At 39.3% G+C, this 22,506-nt stretch overlaps 1 protein-coding gene across 2 annotated transcripts in view; it reads left to right on the top strand.

Annotated features, from left to right (window-relative positions):
• Positions 1–22,506, top strand: part of erbin (erbb2 interacting protein) — a 71,854-nt gene that overhangs the window by 11,754 nt on the left and 37,594 nt on the right. For both annotated transcript variants that reach the window (XM_039675624.2, XM_039675623.2), the window contains exons 2-3: positions 20,321–20,528; positions 22,355–22,472. In XM_039675624.2, coding sequence (XP_039531558.1) covers positions 20,340–20,528; positions 22,355–22,472 — 307 coding nt within the window. In that variant the 5' untranslated portion in view covers positions 20,321–20,339. The remainder of the gene's footprint in view (positions 1–20,320; positions 20,529–22,354; positions 22,473–22,506) is intronic.

Genomic DNA, 22,506 nt, shown 5'->3' with positions numbered 1-22,506 from the left:
ATAGTGACGTGATGCTCTTTTTTTTTTTTTTTTTTTTCATTTATTAGTTAAATTTAAAAAAAAAGTCTGTTTCATGCAATAAGATCTTTGGGTAAAGACAGTGTCAAAATCAGTTGAAACGGGAAAGCCACTTTTCTGCGTTCACACAATAGACAAGATCAGCTATTGGTACACAGTCGCTTCTCAAAGAGGAGAAACGGTAATCATCCCATGCAGGAGTATGTGTGTGTACAGAGACAGTAAATCTTTGACACAAGAGGCCGATAAAAGGACCCGGGAGGAACTAGAGCAGAAGTAAGTGACTGTCAGACAGACCAATCGCTGCAGCTTCAGCCCTTCCTCCTCCACAGCTGCGGTTCCTCGAGCACCAGGGAGACGCTTCGATGATGCATATGTCATGCAGAACGGTGCACAAGACTCTTTTGTTTCCCTTTTGAAGTTTCACTCAGGCCAAATTGTGTTGTTTAATTCAGAATTTACATAGTGACTAATTTTAGTAATGTCATTTCCTGTTCCACACACGCACAGTAGCTGAGCTGTCAGCTGTGAGGGTTCGTATGCTGCTCTGTATATGGCGCTTTAAACATACCAATGAAAATTCGATGAGTGGTCGACTTTACTTCACACATAACGTGCATGAATGGAATGGCTGTATAATTACAAATATTTCAGTTGTGTGTCTAAAGACAATATGAAGATATTTAAACTAAAAAATCAACTTTGAAATGCTTCAGTGGATTACATTTTTGCACCTGTGACCATTGGGTCTAATGGACTGAGTGCAAGAACATGTTGATCGTTGGTAAAAAAAAAAAAAATAGATTTATTTAGTTTGTTAGAAGTTTGCCATGACCAATTTTATGATTTTTATTTTTTATATGGCTTTAAAACAGCCAATGCATTTCTTATTTGTGACGCAATTCTGAAATTTTCAATTGATATGTGATCTAGTTCGGTAGATCAAAGATGGATAAGAAGAAAGGCAAAGAATGTTTTAGGGATGAAGAAAATATTTTTGACTTGAAAGAAACGTGTCCAAATTTAAAATTGTGTGGTTCGTTTAGTAAAGAATAAGTTTAAGAAAATATTGATATAATTGTGAATAATCACTAAGTCTTCAGTTCAGTGAAAATCACTGCAGTGCCATTGATCAGCTTTGGATCAATGCATATTTGCAAATGAAGCGTAATCACTGTCTGTCTTGTACAGTTGTGTCCATCACAGGTTCAGATTGCACTGGTGAAAAATTAGCCTGTTGGTAGATTTTTTTTTTTCTTCGGTCAGCGTTGGCATCTCCAGCGACAGGCTGTATTTCCAGCGTGAGCGAAATGGCACATCTACAGTTCTGCTTTGCGGCCACACTATGGGCTCTATCTTGCACCCGGCGCAAATAACTTTGTAGGCTGACGCATGTCTCATTTCTATTTTGCACCCGCGCAAAGCGGGCTTTTCCCTCCACAGACGCACGTCGGTAAACTAGGAAATTAACTTGTGCTCCCTGGGCGGGTCAGCGCAAAAAGGAGGCGTGTTTCGGCGCAAACATTCCCTGGTGCTATTTTGCAGTTCCAGAAAACAATTGCGCCAATGACCAGAAAAAACCTAGTCTGAAGTCAGTTGCGCGTTGTTCATAATGCTATATTAAGCGCGCATGCTTGGCCATAGTGTAGCGCATACACTTTGATCTCATCAACACAAATGCAGCAGTTCTTATATTTGCAAATCATACACTATTACAAGGAGGGAAATCATTGTGGTTTCCATGAAGATGTAAAAAAATTCAGGCCTCAATACACATTTACCCAATTTTTTCAGGCTACTTTGTAGTACTGACGGATCAGACCTGTTTGCCCAGTAGTGGCAAGACACATAATGTTTAACCGACGCTGATTTGGGTGGGTTTTGCTGCCCTGACAAGAACGTCGGTCTCCTCGGCTGTGAACTGCGCCTGGGAAACCCGCCATTATAATAACAATCCTCCATGCAACATGCGGACCTGTAAGGGTATGTTGGATGACGCTCTGATTGGTTTATTTCACGTTACGCCCAAACCACACCTATGAATAATGAGGCTACTTAAAACCAACCCCTTTTAAAGTTGTCGGGGCGCAAGAGTCATTTATCCTGCCGGTAAAATAGCAAGACTTGCAAGAATAGCAAGACAAGACCGCCCACTTGCGCTTGATACTTGTGTTTCAGATTGTTAAGATAGGGCCCTAGAACTCATTTAGAAACATCAGACTTTTCCTTGAAATTTTTTTTTTCCCTAATTCCAGAACTCGTCTGTCCATTCAGCCAACGTTTCTCATGACCCGTCCAATAGACTCTTGGAAAACAAGTGCTTGGCCACAACGGCAGTACGTGTCCCCAGAGCACTATCAGTTCGAGGCGTATCGTTATCCTCTGATGGAGACACGAGACATTTCAAAGCAGAAATGAAGCCAAAGCGCAGAGACGCTGTCTCCAGTCGAGCGGTCGTTCCCAGGCCCAGAGCCGCAGGGCTGCCTTGAACTCCTGCCCTCTCAGTGCTCATTGAAACCACTTCTCTGGACCTCAGACATCACAAATATGTCACCACTTCAGTTAACTTCGGTACCCTCAAGTATTTTTGATCAATGATGATGTCTGTGGACAAGCTATAAGTAATGCAACAACATGCCTTACTTCTCGTCAAGATGTGGCTTGAGTCATGATGTGAATACGAGCCGCGGTGTAACGTGACGTGTTCCCAGCATGAGGGATGTGTGGGATTCAGATATGCTGGTTTAAGTTGAGTTATTAAAAATGTGAACTGGTGATCATATTGTCCAGGTCGATTTAACAGTTGATTTTAGCTCTTTTAGAGTTATATTGTTAAAAAGTCAGCATGAAATGAAAATTCACGCTTTCTTTTCTCTGTTATTGATATTATTGTGAACGATTCATCAATGCACGTTTGTTTTTTTTGTTTTTTTGACCTCATAATTTTAAGCAAAATATAATAACTCTCTGATGACGTACAGACGCCAAAACACATTTGGTATGTGCGTACTATTTTATGACATGAGTGAAGCACAACGTTTTTTTTGAAAAAGCTTTGTGGTTAAAAAAAATGCTTTTTTGTGAAGCCTCATATGCTCTGAGGGATGTCTGTGAGTTCTCATTAGCTTATTGCAGTAGTAGTGTGGCCATCCGTTATTGGATGCTCTAGGAATGTAAGACACAACATTAATGCAGCTAATAGCTATACCTGTTTGAGATCTACCAGAGAATGTTTCAATTCATTTGTTGTTTAATGAACACAACAAACAAGTTCAACAAGCATTTCTGTAGCTGATGTCTCATGGGATTGTTTGAGAGCTTGGATGCAGCCGCTAGTACTGCAATATGTTTCTTTGCTCTTTTCCAAAATCTTTTCCTGGCATTGACTTCTTGCTTTTCTGAGTGTACCACACCACCATTTTGTCCATGTGTTGGTCTTCCAGACTCCTGCTGTAGGTCTGCAGATCCGGGCAGATGGTAGACATGTTCCCCGCATGCAGTCAGCGGGCTCAGAAACTCCCTCTGCGGACGAATTTGGCAAACACTGCGCTTTTCAAAGGCAAGGGAACGCCATAGCTAAGATCACTGTGCCAGCCTGTGTTTACTTCTTTACTTCAGTCTGCCATTTTCCTATAGTAGGTCATGCATGGAGTTATAGATTGCTGACACATTGTTCACATCATTGGCATTATTGGTGTTTTTTTCAATGACCGATGGTCTTATTGTTAAGTGTTACTAATATAATTAACTTTTCTTTGGCATTTGGGGGAAACGCACATTTAAAATTTAAAACGCATACTGGTAATGCCCATGTTTTCATGTTGAGATTGTTGCTGAAAGAGGGAGGAGGGCCTGTTTTATCTTGGGATGAAGTGGGAGCTGATGATGTCAACCTCCTCATTCCTGCTAGTGTGGGCGGCTCAGATTAGATCCTCTAAAAGGGACTGAATGCATGAACATATGCCGATTTCATTACAGCACAAAACTGCAGCTAAGTTATAGCAAAATACTCAACTCTTTCAAATAATAGTCAGGTCTTTACAACAACGGCACACTTGTCCTGCAAGCTGCCTGTAAAATAACAATATTTGTTCACTGTAGAAATAAAATATTAGGATCATCTTTGTTAAAGCAGTACTTTTATTTTATTAACAAAGTGACAGTAGCCTAATATTCCTGCTGTTATTTAAAGACGGACCGAATGCACAGACCAAAGAAACTGAAACGGCATTTATATGAAATATAAATCTTAAATGTTTAATGTCACTTTTGTTCTTGTGAAATAAAAGTATTAATTTCTTTCAAAGAAAAATTGTACTGACCCCAGACTTTTGAATGGTAGCGTAACTCATCTCTCACAGCTTAAAAAGGGTCTAAAACACTCAATATCTTCAGTAACACCCTAGCAACCACCCAGAAAAACGATTGTCACTTTTCTTTAGCATATAAAGTTTAGTTTACACTACTTTATTTTCCTTTCCAAAGGTATAGGTGAAATGCAGAGTAAGGGTGCTGAACATATATGGGCTATGTGCATTACTCACCGTGCTATCGAATGGTGTTGCCCGTTGTGTTGTCACTGCAGTTTTGTATGGGAAAGAGTTGGCCCTGAAGGTCTGAGTAAATGACTGAAAGCAGCGCTGCCTGTGGTATGAACGTGTTTATGAACGTGTTTATGGTGTCCAGGGCCAGAGACGTTCCTTAATGAAGCCAGTTTGCACTTCTGGTTTTCCTCCGGCTAATCAGTCTGTTTCGACGTCCTCTCAGTATGCAGATCTCAGTGTTGAGGGGTAACCAAACCTGCTTTCTTCCGGTAACACTCTTCTTTTTCCAGCAAGTAGTGTAGCGTGACAAAAGTGCTAGGCTATATATCACTACTTTTGGGTCACATTGTCCATACACAGATTTGCAGTTGAGCAACTGAGTTAATGCTTTCTCCTAAAATATTCTCTCATGATAGGCACAGTCAATTTTAATGTGAATGAACTGAATCAAAAAGAGACAGATTTGCAAATTCACAGATCCGAGTCCTAGACATCTGTTATTCATCACTGTATGTTCCAGTAAATTACATAAATAAGACTGCAATGAATAGTTTTATAACCGTTTTAAATGTGTAATCTTTTTGTAAAACAATTTTTATAAATGAATGGATTATGTACATTTATAAATCTAGTTTAATTATATTACGATTTTATGTGTGTTTATAAATTGTCCCCTTAAAATAGCAAAATAGCAATTTTGTTTGATTTTAGTGTAACTAACTACTTTTTCAGAAGAGTGGGCTCTTTAAAACTACTAAAAATAGTATAGTTTGATAAGTTACAGTTTTATCTCCCTGAGATTTGTCTGGCCTTTGACTAAAGCCTGTGACACACCAAGCCAATGCCAAAGAGCTAGTGGTGTCAAATGCCTCCTGTCGCCTCTCGTCGGCCAAAAAACTGCGCTTGAACACCAAAAGAGCTAAAGACGACTGTCAAGTTGCATGTGTGTTAGTAAATAACGGTCTATATTAGCAGGCGAGGTGTTTGGGGGATCATCCTGCCTTTGGGGCAGAGGTCGTCTTAACCTCAGTTTAGATGATAGAGGGTGTGTTGTCTGTTTCGTTCATCACTTCAAGGCCGTTCTCATCCTCCCATCCTGAGTTTCCTTTGAGTCTCCTCCTACAGGAGGACTCGCTCTCACTTCCGTTATCATTCCTGCAGTCTAGATGAGATCACCCTAAGGATTATTATTATTAATAGATAATTATAATTATCTATTTAACCAATCACATGGCAGTTGCTTCAGTGCATTTAGGGGTGTGGTCCTGGTCAAGACAATCTCCTGAACTCTAAACTGAATGTCAGAATGGGACAGAAAGGTGATTTATGCGATTTTGAGCGTGGCATGGCCGTTTTGAGTATTTCACAATCTGTTCAGTTACTGGGATTTTCCCGCACAACCAATTCTTGGGTTTACAAAGAATGGTGTGAAAAGGGAAAAACATCCAGTATGCGGCAGTCCTGTGGCCGAAAATGCCTTGTTGATGCTAGAGGTCAGAGGAAAATGGGCCAACTGATTCAAGCTGATAGAAGAGCAACTTTGCTGCATACCTCGGTTGTAACGAGTGGTTATTTCAGTCAAAGCATTTGTGAAGCCACAACACACACAACCTTGAGGCGGATGGGCTACAACAGCAGAAGACCCCACCGGGTACCACTCATCTCCACTACAAATAGGAAAAAGAGGTTACAATTTGCAAGAGCTCACCAAAATTGGACAGTTGAAGACTGGAAAAATATTGCCATCATGCCTTGTTACCACTGTGCAGGCTGGTGGTGGTGGTGTAATGGTGTGGGGGATGTTTTCTTGGCACACTGTAGGCCCCTTAGTGCCAATTGGGCATCGTTTAAATGCCACAGCCTACCTGAGCATTGTTTCTGACCATGTCCATCCCTTTATGGCCAGCATGTACACATCCTCTGATGGCTACTTCCAGCAGGATAATCCACCATGTCACAAAGCTTGAATCATTTCAAATTGGTTTCTTGGATATGACAATGAGTTCACTGTACTAAAATGGCCCCCACAGTCACCAGATCTCAACCCAATAGAGCATCTTTGGGATGTGGTGGAACGGGAGCTTCGTGCCCTGGATCCCACAAATCTCCATCAACTGCAAGATGCTATCCTATCAATATGGGCCAACATTTCTAAAGAATGCTTTTAGCGCCTTATTAAATAAATGTCACGTAGAATTAAGGCGAAAGGGGGTCCAACACAATATTCGTATGGTGTTCCTAAAAATCCTTTAGGTGGGTGTGTGTATATACATGCATATAAATATGTATGTGCTTTTTTATTTTAATGTTTTTATGATTTAATTATTTTTAGGTGATATTTTTTTTATTAGTTTTTTTTAATTTTGAAATGATTTGTTTTAATTCTATACATTTTTAGTTAATGATTAAGATTTATTTTATAAATGTTTTTTAATGTAAAAATATTATGATAGTATTATTTTTACTTGGTACTTTTTTATTTATTTTTTTAACCCAGAGGGGTTTGGAAACCGCAGACAATATAGGATTTGTACTTTCCAAGTCTGTTTTTGTTGACTTGTTCATGGTATTAACTGGAGATGATGTGAAAAACAAAACTTCCCACTTCCCAAATGTTTGCATACACTGCATTACAAGGCCTGTGTGTATTTGGCAGTGTGAGTGTAATGGGGCACTTCTATTTTTTTACAAATACATGAAATAAGCGTTTTCATCTCCATTGCTGAGGGTCACTTGAGTGCAGTGAATAGAACTGATCGCACACACTTAAAAGATGTGCTGTGGAAATGAGGCCTGATGACTGTACTAATGAGCACATTTAAATACAGATTTATGAGGGACGACTTCGTTATCTCGGTCTCTCCAGTGTTAAACGAGGCAGAAATCTTATAGGCAGGCTATCATAGAGACTTGGGCCTCTTTTGACCTCGGACCGTAACCAAACACCCCCAAAACCTTGGCAAAGCCGTGGTAACCACCCACAACATCGCTGAGTTTAGCGATTTCTTAAGAAAATGTAAAAATCCAGGCCTAGTTATTTTATACAATAGTCAGTTTGCAATGAAATTAAAGATTTTGTGTTTTTATAACATTTTTGACTTTAGAGCTGCTGTTTCGTTGCTCTCTGCTTCGGTGTTGTCATAAAATGTTCTTTTGAATTCATCTGGATTGTGCAATAAAACGAATGTGAATAGATACGAAATAATCTGCTAGATAATCTTCAGGTACAGCAGTGGTTAGTTTGCATGAGGATGATGTGCTGACCTGAATGTGTCTGCCGTAGTTATTGCACAAGAGGAAGTTGAATGTTTTTCTCTCTTCATCTCTGCCTCCATCAGAGCTGCACATGAAGATACAGCATGAGAAGTTTGATGGCAGATTTTGCTGCTACACTGACGTTTGCTCTTCGTTAAGAGGATGTGATGTGTGATGCTCAGTGACCATGCATTGGAAGTTTATAGTTTTTTTTAAAGGGGAAGTTCACCCTAAAAATGAAATTTGTCATCTCTTACTCACCCTTGTGTCATTCCAAGCCTGTATGATGTTTTGAACTGTCCTTTTAACACTGAATAGGGTGCAGTAGTAGTGCATGCTTTTTTCTGAAGCGTCAAGGAAGTCTCACACAAACTATTACACACTGAGAGTGAATATGGGAAGGACCGTACGCTTTTATATGCACAGAGGTCAAATCAACGCCCACAGCTCACGCTAGCTCTTCTATAAAAACACGTAAGCTGAATGGCTCAACATTGAAACTCTGGCAGTATTTAGTAGCTGAAGCACCCACACACATGCTGACATTACTCACTCACTCTTATTCACCAGAAAATATACATCTAATAGACAATCTGACATGTGTGCGTTTGTACACAAATGTTTGAGGTTGAGTAAAGGTTGGTAAAAACAGTATTTCTGTATTAGTATTATTTTTTTTTTAAGCCTATTGACTAACTTAGGAATAGTATTGACCTTAGAGTCTGTTATTTGTGTGCATCTCTGTGGTACATGTGAAACTCTGAAATCAGTGTGAAAGAAACATTTGCCAATCACCATGTATTGGCACAACTGTGAGCAAATCAAATCTGAGTGACACGTGTGTTGTTGTTTTTTACTTCACATACTCTGGGGTCTTCAACTCCATTGGGGCATCATAACAAGCTCCTTGACTTCCCGTTTAATGGATCTTCACACTGCCACTGAAACATGAAACTCCTGATGCCGTATGAACGGGACCCAGAGGCATTTGCTTTTCAGTGTTTTTCCACATTTTCAGCTAATCTCATATTTAATTAAAAGCTCAGCAGCTGACGCCGGTTTAATGCTGGCTTCCTCTGGCTCTGTTTCCCTGCCCGAGTGTGTTTCAGAGCGAGGTGAGAGGGTTGCACGTCTAAAAACAGCAGCTCACTCATAATTGATAAGGTCGTGTGGAATAATGGTCAGATATCTGCCACTAAATGCAAGCTCAGGACTTTTTAATGAGCTCATGCTGCTTTCCCTCTGCAGTTCTGGCAAAGGTGTTCAACAGCAGTTTTTATTCACAGGAAGGGGATGTTCTCCCTTACGGCATTGTGAGGATGGGGCTAAATATTTTGAAGGTTTGAAGAATATTGGGCAATTATACAGTTGAGCTGTTGATTTGAGAAAGTCCATTTGACTTCACTCTTTGGTTCAGTGTGTTTAATTGGTATGAATGAAATGCTGATCTATTTGCATCCTTCTCTTCGATGTGTCTGGGTGGATGGTGTGCTGTGGATGTAATTGAAAAGCCATATAACATTTAGGGATTGAGACAGAGGGGGGTTTGTGGTGATTTGCTGTCTTCTCAAGCTCATATTTCTGTCTTTTGACTCACCCCTGAGTGTCCTGCACTGGCCAGTCACAGAAAGAACTATGAGGTTTATACTCCATTGTGCCTAACTGCATTTAGCCTTGCCCTTACATTCCCAATATAAAGCATTCTCTCGTATATTTTTGTTATGAGAGAGAGTTCAACATCTTAATTTATTTGATATCATATATCATTTGTTGTTTGGTAAATGTAAATAAAGTACAGTTAGGCTAATGGACTTTATTTTATTTTACTCAGCAGAAGAGCTGCTTTTGATGGCTGTTAATATTTAAATTTAATGTTGCTGTTATATCTACGCTCTTAAAAATCAAGGTTCTTTATTGGCATCTGTGGTTTCATGAAGAACCTTTAACATCCATGGAATCCTTCCATTGATTCCACAAAAAGGTTCTATAGATTTTTTAGATGTTCTTCAAACAAAGAAAAAAATGGTTCTTTTAAGAACTCTTCATTGAAAGTCATGCTGGAACGTCGATTATGGAAATTAAATTAGTCGATTTGTGTAGATACGTTGTGCTGTTTAAGCCCATCCTCAATGATGGCGACTCACACTCTGGAATTTTTTTAATGAAACCAAATAAAATGGTGTTCTGCACGCTCTGTAAAACTGAAATGGCATAGAAATGGCATACCTCAACTCGTATTTGGACTATTATTGTGGATTTTTACACCGCACTAATACGTTTGCCAGTCCAATATTGTGTGCTTAATATACAGCTGTGTTCACACAGCATGCACTTTTTACAAGCTGTCGTGGATGCGAGACCCGCATCTCAAACTTACTCTTTGCAACTGCTAACAAAACATGTATTACTGTTGTCGGTTAGTTGAAATATCTTAGGGATGAACTCGCATCTCGATTGTACTTATTTATTTAATAATGCACTGTCAATCGTTTAAAAACTTCATGGTTTTATGGACACCATGTTTGACTCTTTCGCCATGGTTGCCTCTAGGGTTGGTTAGTATGTGGTTGTGACTTCAGCTGTTTGATCTTACAGCTGAATGATCATATTCAAGCTGCTACTTTAATCTCCTGCCTGAACAAATCATTTCAGGATTCACACTTGTAAGCAATTGCTGCTGTAAATCCCCAAAAGTGGCTGAATTCACAGCCATAGTTAACAGCTTTTCTAATTAGACCTACTCTGCATAAACCTTATCTTTTGTCATAAATAGTATCATTAGGTCAAAGTTCACATTAGTTATTGTTATTTATTGGTAAAACAACTATTCAGAAAATAAACCATACATGTACTGGGAAAAAAAAAATTAGTTTGATTATTTGATTTAATCGAAAAAATAATCATTAGTCCCAGCGTTAACTGAAAGCTTCTTTGGGGAATCCAGAAAGATGGTTCTATGGTTCTAACCCCTTTTTGGGATCTTTATTTTTAAGAGTGTAACTAAATGCATGGTAAAATCACTGTAGCTACTTTTCTGCACTTGTCTCAGAAATAACCTTTGAAAATAATTAAGTCATGCATTGCTGGCAGAAGAAGACAGACTTTGGATTCTGACTACAATGTCAAAATACATGCCAAAAATGTCTATCAGCACTATATATCGCTCTCTGCCAATGCAGTTTTTGCTTTCAAATGCAGAAAGTGAACTGACAAATGCAAAGGTCCCTCTCACGGTCTCTATACACAACAAGTTTGCATTGAAGCTGATGCGGTACAGGCACAGCACATGGAGCACGATCAGATTACCCGCCCTTCGTTCGGAACAGATCCGCCAGGACAATAGCAGTTTTGTTTGCCTTACTGCTGCAAGACCACTGCGCATTGTGCAGAACGGTGAGAACCAAAACCAAAACAGAACTGGACAAACCAGTTATGCTGCTTTTGTCACCGATACCAGTGTTTTTTCACCTCTTTTATTTCCTGGCTTCACCCTTTCCCAAGTAAATGTTTGTACTAAGGAATCCACATTGCATCCATCAGAGATCTTCCCAGAGTGGCGGCTTCCTACCTGCAAGTTCGTGTCTCTAAAGCGATCTCTTGTGCTGAATTATTGAGAGTGTCCTGAACCCCTGCGGTGTCGGGGAGATGGGCTTGTCAACGAGAGACCGAATGAAACGCACACCCAGCCTTCCTGCTGCTCACACACAACCTTTCACCTCTGAGCTGGACACACACACACACCTCAACGGCGAACCGGACACCTGACCCCTGCTTACGCCCAAACACATGTTTGAGCTGGCCCAAGAACAGGCCAGATCAGTACAACATGATTACAGCACTGGTCCTGCATTACAAAGCAACTTACTAAATGCTTTTTTAAAGGAATAGTTCAGACAAAAAATAAAGAAAAATTATAAATCCGTTGAACAAAAAAGGTGATATTCTTGAGATATTTAAAAGGATAGTTCACCCAACAAATGAAAGTTCTGTCATTGTTTACTCGCCCTCAAGTTTTTCCAAATCTGAGTGAATGTCTTTGTTCTGTTGAACACAAAGGAATGCTCTATTGATTTTTATAGTATTTTTTTTTTTTTTCCACTATGGAAATCAGATTTGGAATAACTTGAGAGTGAGTAAACAACTTTCATTTTTGGGTGAACTGTCTCTTTAAATCACTAGATTTGAATATCAGGAAACGCATGGTTAGAAAACACGGGTGGCTTTTGTTACTTCTGCATTGACCTGATTGACATCTATTCAAACGTTCTGACATGTTTCTGTTTTGAAGGTTATATTTTCAACTCCATAATGTCATTTTAGCTTTTTTTCCTCACGAAGTCTAGCTATTAATGCTTTTGTTTGAAACCATGTTTTTCCATGTTGACTTCCTCGTATTGAGTCAAATAATCTTTCCTGCAGTATTACAGTATTCAAGCAGAACTTGCCCTACTTGTTACTTGTGCCAAGTGATATAGATTTCCCAGAGAGCTGTAACTAAACTTCAGATCATCAGCTCACGCACAGCCACCCTGCTATTTCAAGTTCTTCCCTCCAGGCTGCATATTCTCTGGGTTTTGCTTGATGTTTTCTGTGTTTCTCTCTCTCATTTTCTCCCTGGCCTTTTCTGTTCCCTCCAAACGTGGCCTATTTTTCAGATGCATCGCCCCAACATTCCTCCGGCGAGCTCGGTTTGAATCAAACCGCTCCGTTCTGAAGTGTTACCCAAATCCAGCTCGCCTATAAATATCTTCAGCGTTGTCAGAAATCGTACATTTTATCTGGATCTGACACGCTACATGTCGCTCGTTGGTTCATAGAGCTGTGCGACAGGATCTGAAAATGTTTCCTTCTCCCCATCAGAAACTGAGAGGTGTATACGTCAGCACCCGCAAACTGGCTAGCGCAGCGCATATTAGCGGGGGCCGTTTCTTGGTGACGCTGGTGCTCTGGTTAGCATTACGCAGGCTCAGAGATGGCAACAGTGCTTTGCATCAGAGACGCTGCAGATGAGCTCTTCCTGTTGTGAGCAGAGAGTCTCGATAACCGCAGACTGGGGGAGGGTGGAGGCCAGCAAAGCCCTGTTGTATTTAAAATGTGACTATTGTTTAATTGGTCATCAGAGCTGGTCCACAAAGCTGCGGGAAATGGGTCAGCGAGTTCCCACAAGAGCCACTGATTCATGGCGAATCATTTGCCTTGATCTTCTAAATCAGAGCCTTGCTGAAATCTCTGATGGGTCGTGGCTTGAAGGAGAAGTTCAACCAAAAACTCACACGATTATGTCGTTCCGAACTACAGGCTGATAGTTCCTGGTGCATTTCTTCATAGCTGTTGTATTCGAAGAAATATATAGTTTTTAAAAGATACATTCTACCCCTATTTCACACTTATTTCAGTGTTACTTGCCATTTCTTGGTAATTCATTGATATTTACTTGCAAAATTAAAAAGTAAAATTTGTTTCTACAGAAAATGTTTATTCAGTATACAAAGTCATACAATTTTGTTTGAGGAAAAGACCAAAATTGAAGCCATTATTCCCTCAAAATCTTTTGCATATCACACTTGACCTGTCACTTACATGACACTGGGGAAATAGGGCTGCCGCCATATCAAATGTTCACAATTATCATGGCTAAAAGAAGTGACAATAGCAATATTATTGGGAAATCTTAAAATGTAAAAATATTATAATAGTGTTATCAGTCGATTTCATCTTTAACTTTGTCAAATTTGTGTTAATTTTTTTTTAGCCAGTTAATCACTTAAAATTTGAGTGTAGGGAACCAAAAATGTACGAAAAGACCTTGCTTTTGATTAGAACTTCCTGCAGAACCGCATCTATTTTACACAATCCTGAAAACTCCCACACTGACACTTCTCTCCTTGCTCTTGATTGTGTGCAGGAGTAGTACAGCTGCACACAGACTTCTTACCATTTTATGACGAGTGTCAGCCACTGCTGGATTATTTACGATACTGTTATGTGTAGTACTATACCTAAATAGCTAACACTTTACTTGACAAGACACCTTCATTTTCATGACATGACACGTCATGAATATGAAGGATGTTTTATGCATGTTTATGACCACTGTCATTGAGTGTCATTCACTCAATTATGACATTGTTTGAGATGTCTTTGACACCTTGACATTATTAAGACAACACAACCTGTCATAATTATGCAATAAGCATGGCATAGAAACCACTTAGCTTTATGGGTTAACATCACATTAAACTGTCATGTGGTTGGTTTTGACATTGGCTGTCATGAGTCAATTTTAACTATAACATGGATATTTTTGTGACCTCGAACTACAGTGGTACAAATTGAATTTGTCATTAAAACGTAGGTTTTCATTTTTTTATTAATTTATTTTTTTATAAATATGATGGCGATTGTCAATACCAATGTTTTGTGACTGTATATGGCAACACAGTTTCACTATATGTTTACAGTAACTTGTTTTAGTAATTTCTGTTTTCTATAAATATGAGCCTGACAGGGTAACCCACGTGAAACTACATATTAGCTTCTGAAAGCACCAATTTTAGAGCCTTGCACTTTTCACACCGTTTTCCCGTTCTTTTGCATTCAACTATTCAATAATCAATCAATATTCAATTTAAAGCAGGATTAAAGAATCCCATTCACCATTTCCTGTAAGCTTCTTAAGTCACTTTGTTTTTTTAATTATAAGCCAGAACAGTGAGCTGGCCTTTACAGTGCCAAGCATGCATGTGAAGGGTTTCCTCTTCCACGCTTCTCTAGGTGTGATTTTTACCCCACAGGTGTTTTCTCTGGAACATTTCTGACCTGTTTTTATGCCACACGATCCCGGTAACCTTGAGGCGCTGTCATTGTTTGGCAGTGCTGCAGTGCCTGTCACATGGTCCACTGTTTCTCCCCACCATACTCCCACTGTAACCATGGCAATGGCGGTGACCCAAAGGGTTAAAGGCTTCCCGATGGGCTGCCGTTTTCTGGATAAAGAGAGCCGTGTGTTCTGGCACAAAAGAGGGAGGACAGATTGTGGGAGGTCTGTTTGATGTGACGGTTGTGCCAGTAGGCAAATCTCTTTTGCCCCTTCCCTGCCCCCTCGTGTACACACACACACACACACAAATTTGGATGCGCCAACATGCACAGTTACGATAAGTGAGAAGAATAGTTTCTAACTAGATTTTTACAGTTTTGGTGGTTGTAAAACTTCCCATCACTATGCTGGAGTGTGTTGTGGTTGGTTGCCGGGGTGCTGCTGTGCACTTGCATTTCTGAGTGGTTTTTAACCTGTTATTGTACCGTTGCTAGGCTGTTCTTGAGCTGCGCTGATAGAGAAAGACCCATGATCGGGTACAACTTACTCACTGACTATATTGTTAAATATGGCCTCTGACAATAATATCTCCTGTAAGATCCGTTTTTATCTTTTCCTGTTTGTTTGTTTTTTCAATTGTTTTAGATTACGTTTTGAAGGTTTAATTAAAATTTCTCAATCATAAAGCATGTCTAATCAATTGAATTCATAATGATAATTGAATTAGCCTAGTAATTTATTATAATTTTTACAATAATTTGAAACATCTCAACATTTCTTGTTTTCTCAAAAAATTCTGTCTGTTTTGATGTTTATATATAAGATATGATTTGATACAAATTGATTAAAAAAAGGTAATCAAAGAAAACGGTAATCAAAGAAAGCCATAAAACATTAATGATTTAATCTTTTAAAATGTAATCAGCTGACAATTAGCCTAACAATTCCTTTTATTGTTTGCCTAACAAAGTGTAGCACAGCAAAGTAGGGATGCACGATATATCGACCACATATCGATATCGGCCGATAAATGGTCTTTTTTGATGTTATCGTTATCGATCCGATAAGAAAATTGGGCCGATATATCAAAGCCGATGAATAATAGATTATTTACTTCAGTTGAGAGACGCGCACTGTTCGCCATGATGGCTCTGAATGATTGGATTCACTTCAAAAAGGAAGATACACTTCAGTGCAACATGTTGTGCAGCACAAATCTGTCACATAGGCTTCATAACATTATAATAAAAACACAGCCTGCAAAAGAAAGTTGTGAATTCTTGTTCGCCAGTGTTTCAGCGCGTGAGCGCGTTGTGGCGGAAAGAGCGCGTCTGTGGAGTTAGCCTTCATGACAAGCACAGTCAAGTTCTCTTGAGCATTCGCAGCATTCTGTTCCATTGTAAGTTGTAATATGTTTATTGTGTGTATATAGGCCTATATGATTAATCTAATATAGGATTAGGATGCGTTTGGTTGAGTTAATGAACGACGCGCGCTTCATGTAGCCTACCTGTGATCATCTTTATAGCATGTGCGCAGCTCAAACAGCAATGCACTTTTATAACTATAACTGGGACTGTCATACAAACGTCATTACAATGAGAACACTATTGTAATAAAACGTTGTGAATTCTCTGGGTTAAGTTGCCGTTTCAACGCGATGTTGTGGGAATAGCGTGTCCAAAACAGGGATTAGCTTCACATTATGACCAGCACAAGTTCGATTGTGCATTCACGTCCTTTTGTGCAGATAAGTCGTAATATAACGCTGTTTTGTTTTTTTACATAATCAAAATTTTGCCTACAATATGTTCCTTGACTGAATTTATTTATTTTTTGCTACTTTTTCTTTGCACATTTGGTAGTGGAGAGTGTCAAGAGTCTTTTCAGTTGTGGTATCGATACCGAGGTATTAGGTTCTGGGATCGTACCAAAGCCAAAATTGTGGTATCGAGCCATCCTTAATAGTTGCTAGTTGGCCCCGGATCTCTGGTCTCTAGATTTGGCTCAGGCCCCTCCTTCAGTGTGTTTTGCGTCGTGTAGAGGCCATGTGCTCTTCATTACCAGTGGCTTGGTGAGCTGCATTGCTCCTTAGAGACGTTCTCATCCTCTCCGAGGGATGTATTGCATAGTATGCGTCACTTGATGATATCAGCACCAATAGGAAGGAAAATCATATTTTCCCACGCACTACAAATTGCTAAATTATGCATGCCTGTGTTTTAACCCCAGGAGAGTAAATGCCTCGCTTGAAAAGAGAATGAAAGAAATGTGCAGTAGCGGTTGTACAGTTACTCCGTCTGAACTGGATGCTGGATGATCTCTCAGCTCTTCGGCACAGCTCGTGTCCTCGGCCTTCCACTTCCCTGCAGCGCTCACACACACTGTGTGGATGACTGGTCGTGTTCTCGCCATACACTGATGGCATCAGCATTTCCCTCCGCAAGTGGACGTCACCCGCCGCGTGTTTATTATGACTGATAAGAGGAGGCCTCTGGACAGCAGCGTGTTCTTATTCGCTATCACTCTCCGCACAAACTTTCTACAACAGCCACACAGAGTGAAAGTTGAACGGCTGTGGCTGTTATGTCTTTACGAAGCCTTACCAAGGCTTTCACTAGTCTTACACATTTCCACTCTTAACATTGCTTCCAGAAAGTGCTGTTTGACTATTTTTGGGTGAACCATAAGGTGATTTCTTGCAGAAAGTTCCTGGTGTTCTGTTCCTTTATTTCTTTGCCAACAGTAAGGCGATATTGAGCTCGGAAATGCCGTTATGTTATGATGTTATGATGTCAATCAGTAAATCATGAAATTTCCCCAAACTTCCTATTATATAACTGGCACGCATTGTGTTTGCTGGGAAGGATTTGCATGTAGACTGTATGATCTTTATTCTGTTCATCAGGAGCAGTTTCCATATGTAAAGTAAGGTACAAAGAAACAAACAGGAAACATCACAGAGAGGTCGTGACTCCGCAGACTCACAAATATTTGTTATGGTTTATGACGTTTTCTTAGAATATAAGAGAGTTTGACCTTTTTGTGACAAGGCAGGGTTAGTTCAGGCACTAAAATAGCATGCAAGTAAGTCGTAGTTTTTCAAAGCCAACTTGAATACCAAGAGTGCACATAAGTTTTAAACTATATTTTTAGAAGATGTTTAATTAGCTTTACTTTACTTCTTTAAACATGATATAAATAAATCTATATTTGAGCAAAATATAGATAGTATTTGGCTACAAAACGCATTTAAGCCTTTCCCTGAAGCATGTGAAATATAGTGAAGCAGGTGGTGTGTGTATGGAGTTTGACTGGTCGAGTACCACAGTGACTTTCATTGAAAGAGTGATTGTTTGGATGCCGTCGGTCCAAACACTTCTGCGCACGTGATGAAGAATTGCGCTGTGCCCTTCGGAGGAGGAGGAGGAGAAAGGTCACATTCTCCACACTCCTCCACAAGGATCTCATTGATACAGCCACATTCCTGTGTCTGTGATGTAATCCCGCTGCTCTTCATCATCAGATTCATCACATGGCCACGAAACGGCACACGTAACAACTGGTTGGAAACGGAAATCTTCCTCTCTTTTTCACCTCTCCCTTTGACGTGCTACAATGCAGCCAGAGGCTGAGAAGGCTTGCGTCTCTTTTGTGTGCTGAAATCCATGTCTAAAAGCAGACACTCTAGACACCCTGTCACAATACCGCAGGACTCCATGTAATCACGACACTGTGTGTGTGGATACACAATGGTGCACCTGGACCTGCTCCAAGAGGAGGCTCGAGGCCTGTGTTTTTACTTTCCCTAAATGGTTCACACAATATGATCACCAATCTCTTCATTTATTATCCAGTAGTATTGTCCTGTCATTTTCATCAAACATTACCCATGTATGCCTGACCTTGACTAGTGTATTACTGTATCAGGTGTGTTTAATATCTAATGACCGAACTAACTGCTTCTATTGTCTGGCGCAGTGTAGCCTAGCTTAGCGGTCAAAGATCTGGGCTTTTTATCAAAGGATTGCTGGGGATGAGCTGATTCTATTGATTAGCTGCTGTTTTATGATGGATACAGGTTATTTTTATATTCAGCTGTACAGTAACTGATATATTGAGAACAGATAGTAATTGTTTAGGCTACTTTCTGTTTTCTGTTTTTGAATCAATATTGGGCTACGAAAATCAAAACATATGTATTGATTTACTTTTTTTAATGGATGTTTTTCCTAGAAAGAAATATTGTTCTTTGTAATCTTGCCTTTAAGTGTAGTAACTGTTTTCTGTGAATCAGCTTTCCTGTGACGCTGATGTGATGTGGCCTATTGCATAATGTTAACCACTAACCAGTAGCCAAAGACTTTTAGGCATTGCTTAGGTGACTTTTTTTTATTCAGTCTGGCTAGCACGTATGCTCTTTGTTCAATTTGTTCAAGTTCAATACTGCATTTTTCTTGTCTGATATCTTGTGTCAGATTCATGAAGTTCAATACATTGTTGACCAACAAAGTCTTGACTTTAAAGTCAAGGGGAACTGATGTCCTGTGAAAGGTGTAGAGCTGAGTTTCAGTGGCCCTGGCTTTATGACGACAAATGTTTTTGATAGTTTTCAGCTGATTTCTGTCAGCCGACTTCAATCACTCATACTAGCATTAGCATTTGCTGTGTCGCCTTATTTAAATGCAGATTGAAGGGCTCTCGATGATGGCCCACACACAAACAACACCAGAGTATACTTGTGGGTACAACAGGCAATTGTTGTTGCCACTGGGTTTGGATAAATAGAGCGGCACCTCATGAAAATCACTCAATTCAGGAGCAAACCTTGGGCTGCCCGTTTGATGCCATATCGAGGACATTTCCATTTCAAGCAGAATGAATGGACATTGTATAATGATGCTGTTTTTCAGGCCAACAGATATAAAGGTTTTAATGAATGTTAATGTGCTCCTCCCAGCGCTATTGTAGATTGAGTAATTGTCGGCTTTATTCGCAGTATGTTTATGCCTGAAAGTGTGTTAATATCGCCAACAAAATTACTGTTGGAAACATTCATTTGTTCAATTACAAAATCAAAAACAGCAAACTGCCAAAAATGGGTCAAAAAATGTATCATGATGATAATTTAGAGATTTTAGTGTAATTTCTAGTAATACAATAGCAATGTTTAAGAAACAAAGAAAATGTAAAATTCAGCTGTGATCAAAACGTGTTGCTCCCGTTGTCCCGAATGTTGATGCAACAACACACAAGCAGACATGTTTCACACACTGAAAGGTTTGTTGATATATCAAACACAAAATCATGTAGATATTTGTTTTGAGCTTTAAATGTAACATTACAGTCAATGAAATTTTGTAGAAAAATGAATTTTAATTAATTTAAAATTTTTATTTAATTTAATTGAAAGGACATTTTGCCAAACGAAAACATGTAAAACCGCCTAAAAAGAAACGTGTTGTAAAAAAAAAAATTATTAAAAAAATTCATTTGCAGTGACTTAAACAATATCTATTTGAAATCAATTATGAATCGTAAAAAGCTGATTCCTTGCTCAGTGTGTAACTAACTAAGCTGTAAACCAAGCTGTTTTGGCAGCACTATCGCGTATCCCAGTGTTCATTTCCTTGAATAATTAACGTTGATGAGATGCTGATCTTGTTCTCCTCTTCTTGTGTAGTGCCTGAGCTGTCGTGAGGATGAGCAGCAAGCGGAGTCTGTTTGTGCGGCTGGTGCCGTGCCGCTGCCTGCGGGGCGAGGAGGAGACCGTCACCTCGCTGGACTACTCTCACTGCAGCCTGGAGCAGGTGCCCAAAGAGATCTTCAGCTTCGAGAAGACCCTGGAGGAGCTCTACCTTGACGCCAACCAGATTGACGAGCTGCCCAAAGTACGAGTGCGCTCGCACAATTGACACGCTTGCACTGCATGTCTCCAAAAAGTGTTTAGTGCTTAGGCGGTGAAACTTGACGATCTTTTTTTTGTTAGTTGGCAGCAGTATTGGGTAAAGTTGATTTTAAAAGTAATGCATTATTATATTGTGTTACTCCCGAAAAAAAGTTATTTTACTTAGTTAGCAATAAAAACAAAAACTGAATCTCATGTCAAAAGTCATTTTTGCTTATCCTAATGGTTGAATTGGATCATAAAAAAGTCATTAAAAAAACGGTACGATTCGTACCGTAAAAAAAAAATGTACGGTACGTTTTTTTCATACGGAAAAAAAAAATTACGGTACGAAAAATCGTACCGTAAAAAAAAATCTGTGATTAAAATTTTTCAGCAACCATCAATTCGTCCAAATGTTATGAAATTGGCATGTTACAAACTTGCAATTCTGAGAAAAATTTCAAAAATGTAATATATATATATTGTGAGATATAAACTCAGAATCTGTTTTTGAGTAAATGAATACCGTAAAACTTCAAATAATAGCCAAGTCCCAAATAGGCACCTGTCTCTTTCACACGTCTGGTGTGGCTGCAGGTTTGGGCAAATAAAGGTCCGTGTCAAATAGGGGCCGGGTCTGGTTTTTTTTTTTTTTTTTTATAGTTTCAGGTTGTATTTAATTTAATAAAATTTTTTGATCAGTGAGTGATGAATGAAGAATGACAGGGCGCATAACGAGCAGAGAGAGAGAGAGCGCCCTGGCCCGGCCACACGCGCACACTCTCATATTAATCAAAATCAGTTGACACGATAGTAAAAGGTCAGAAGACCGTAGTTTCAAAGGTCAGAAGACCGTAGTTTCATGGGGCATTTGGAGATCTTTAGAGATTTAGAGAACAACATCTCAAATACAAGCCGGTCTAGTTCGACGATTTGGGAAAATAAAATCCGGGATATAATTTAAAGTTTTATGGTAAAAGCTCACATTTAGTTCAGCTACAATAAGCATCATGTTCACACACAGCGCACACACTCAACGCATCTGTGCTTACTCACGATTTCTCTTAACATGTGGACAGGAGAGCTCTTAGTCAATAAACAGGAAAACAAAGTAACTTGCGTCACTTATTTGATAAAGAAAATCAGATATTTTGTTGTAAATTTAAAAGTGATCTTTTACTTTACAATTCACATGAAAAGTAATTGATTACCTAACTCGTGTTACTTTTATATGTGCAATTTTTTTTGCCTTTTGATTGTATTCTATACAAATATATTGACATTTTCACATTTTTGATCTGAAATTCTTTAAAATCTGTGATTTTAAACAAATTGTTACAAACTCGCAATTCTGAGAAAAATTTAGAAATGTAATATATATATTGTCAGATATAAACTCAGAACTGCGAGAAATGAACAATTGTGTTATAAACTCAGTATTCTCTGAAAGTCTGAATTGCGAGATAGTAACTGGCAGGATGTCTCAGAGCGATTAGATTTTCTCTTCTTATCATATAAACAGTTTCCACTGGGCTGGATTTTTTTTTTGTTTATCCACGTCTTTCTTGTCCTTCATCAGGAATAGCCTTGTGTTGCAGACGTGTTGTTTTCCTTAGACCGGATGGATTAGATTACATGAAGTCCCGTTGAGAACTGATCAAGTTTTAAACCTGACTTTGCTGTGACTGTTTCACCTATGCAGAACTAATTCAGCCAAAAAATCAATTTTAAATGAATCCACCTCCTCTGCAAAAAGCTGGAATATAATATGAAGTTTGCCATGAATGTTTCTCAAACTTCTGTCTCTCCATGTCTAATCCTTTACAGCAACTTTTCAACTGCAGTTTGCTCTACCGATTGAGTCTACCGGACAATGACCTAACGGTGTTGCCCCCGGCCATCGCAAACCTCACCAATCTCAGGGAGCTCGACGTCAGCAAGAACAGTAAGCAAAACGGCTGATTTACCCCTTCTTTCTC

This window comes from Pimephales promelas, chromosome 23 (genome assembly GCF_988280905.1).
Source record: "Pimephales promelas chromosome 23, fPimPro1.hap1.1, whole genome shotgun sequence".
NCBI classification, from domain to species: domain Eukaryota; kingdom Metazoa; phylum Chordata; class Actinopteri; order Cypriniformes; family Leuciscidae; genus Pimephales; species Pimephales promelas.
Note: the sequence above shows the minus strand (reverse complement) of the source record. Positions and strands in the feature narration are given on the sequence as shown.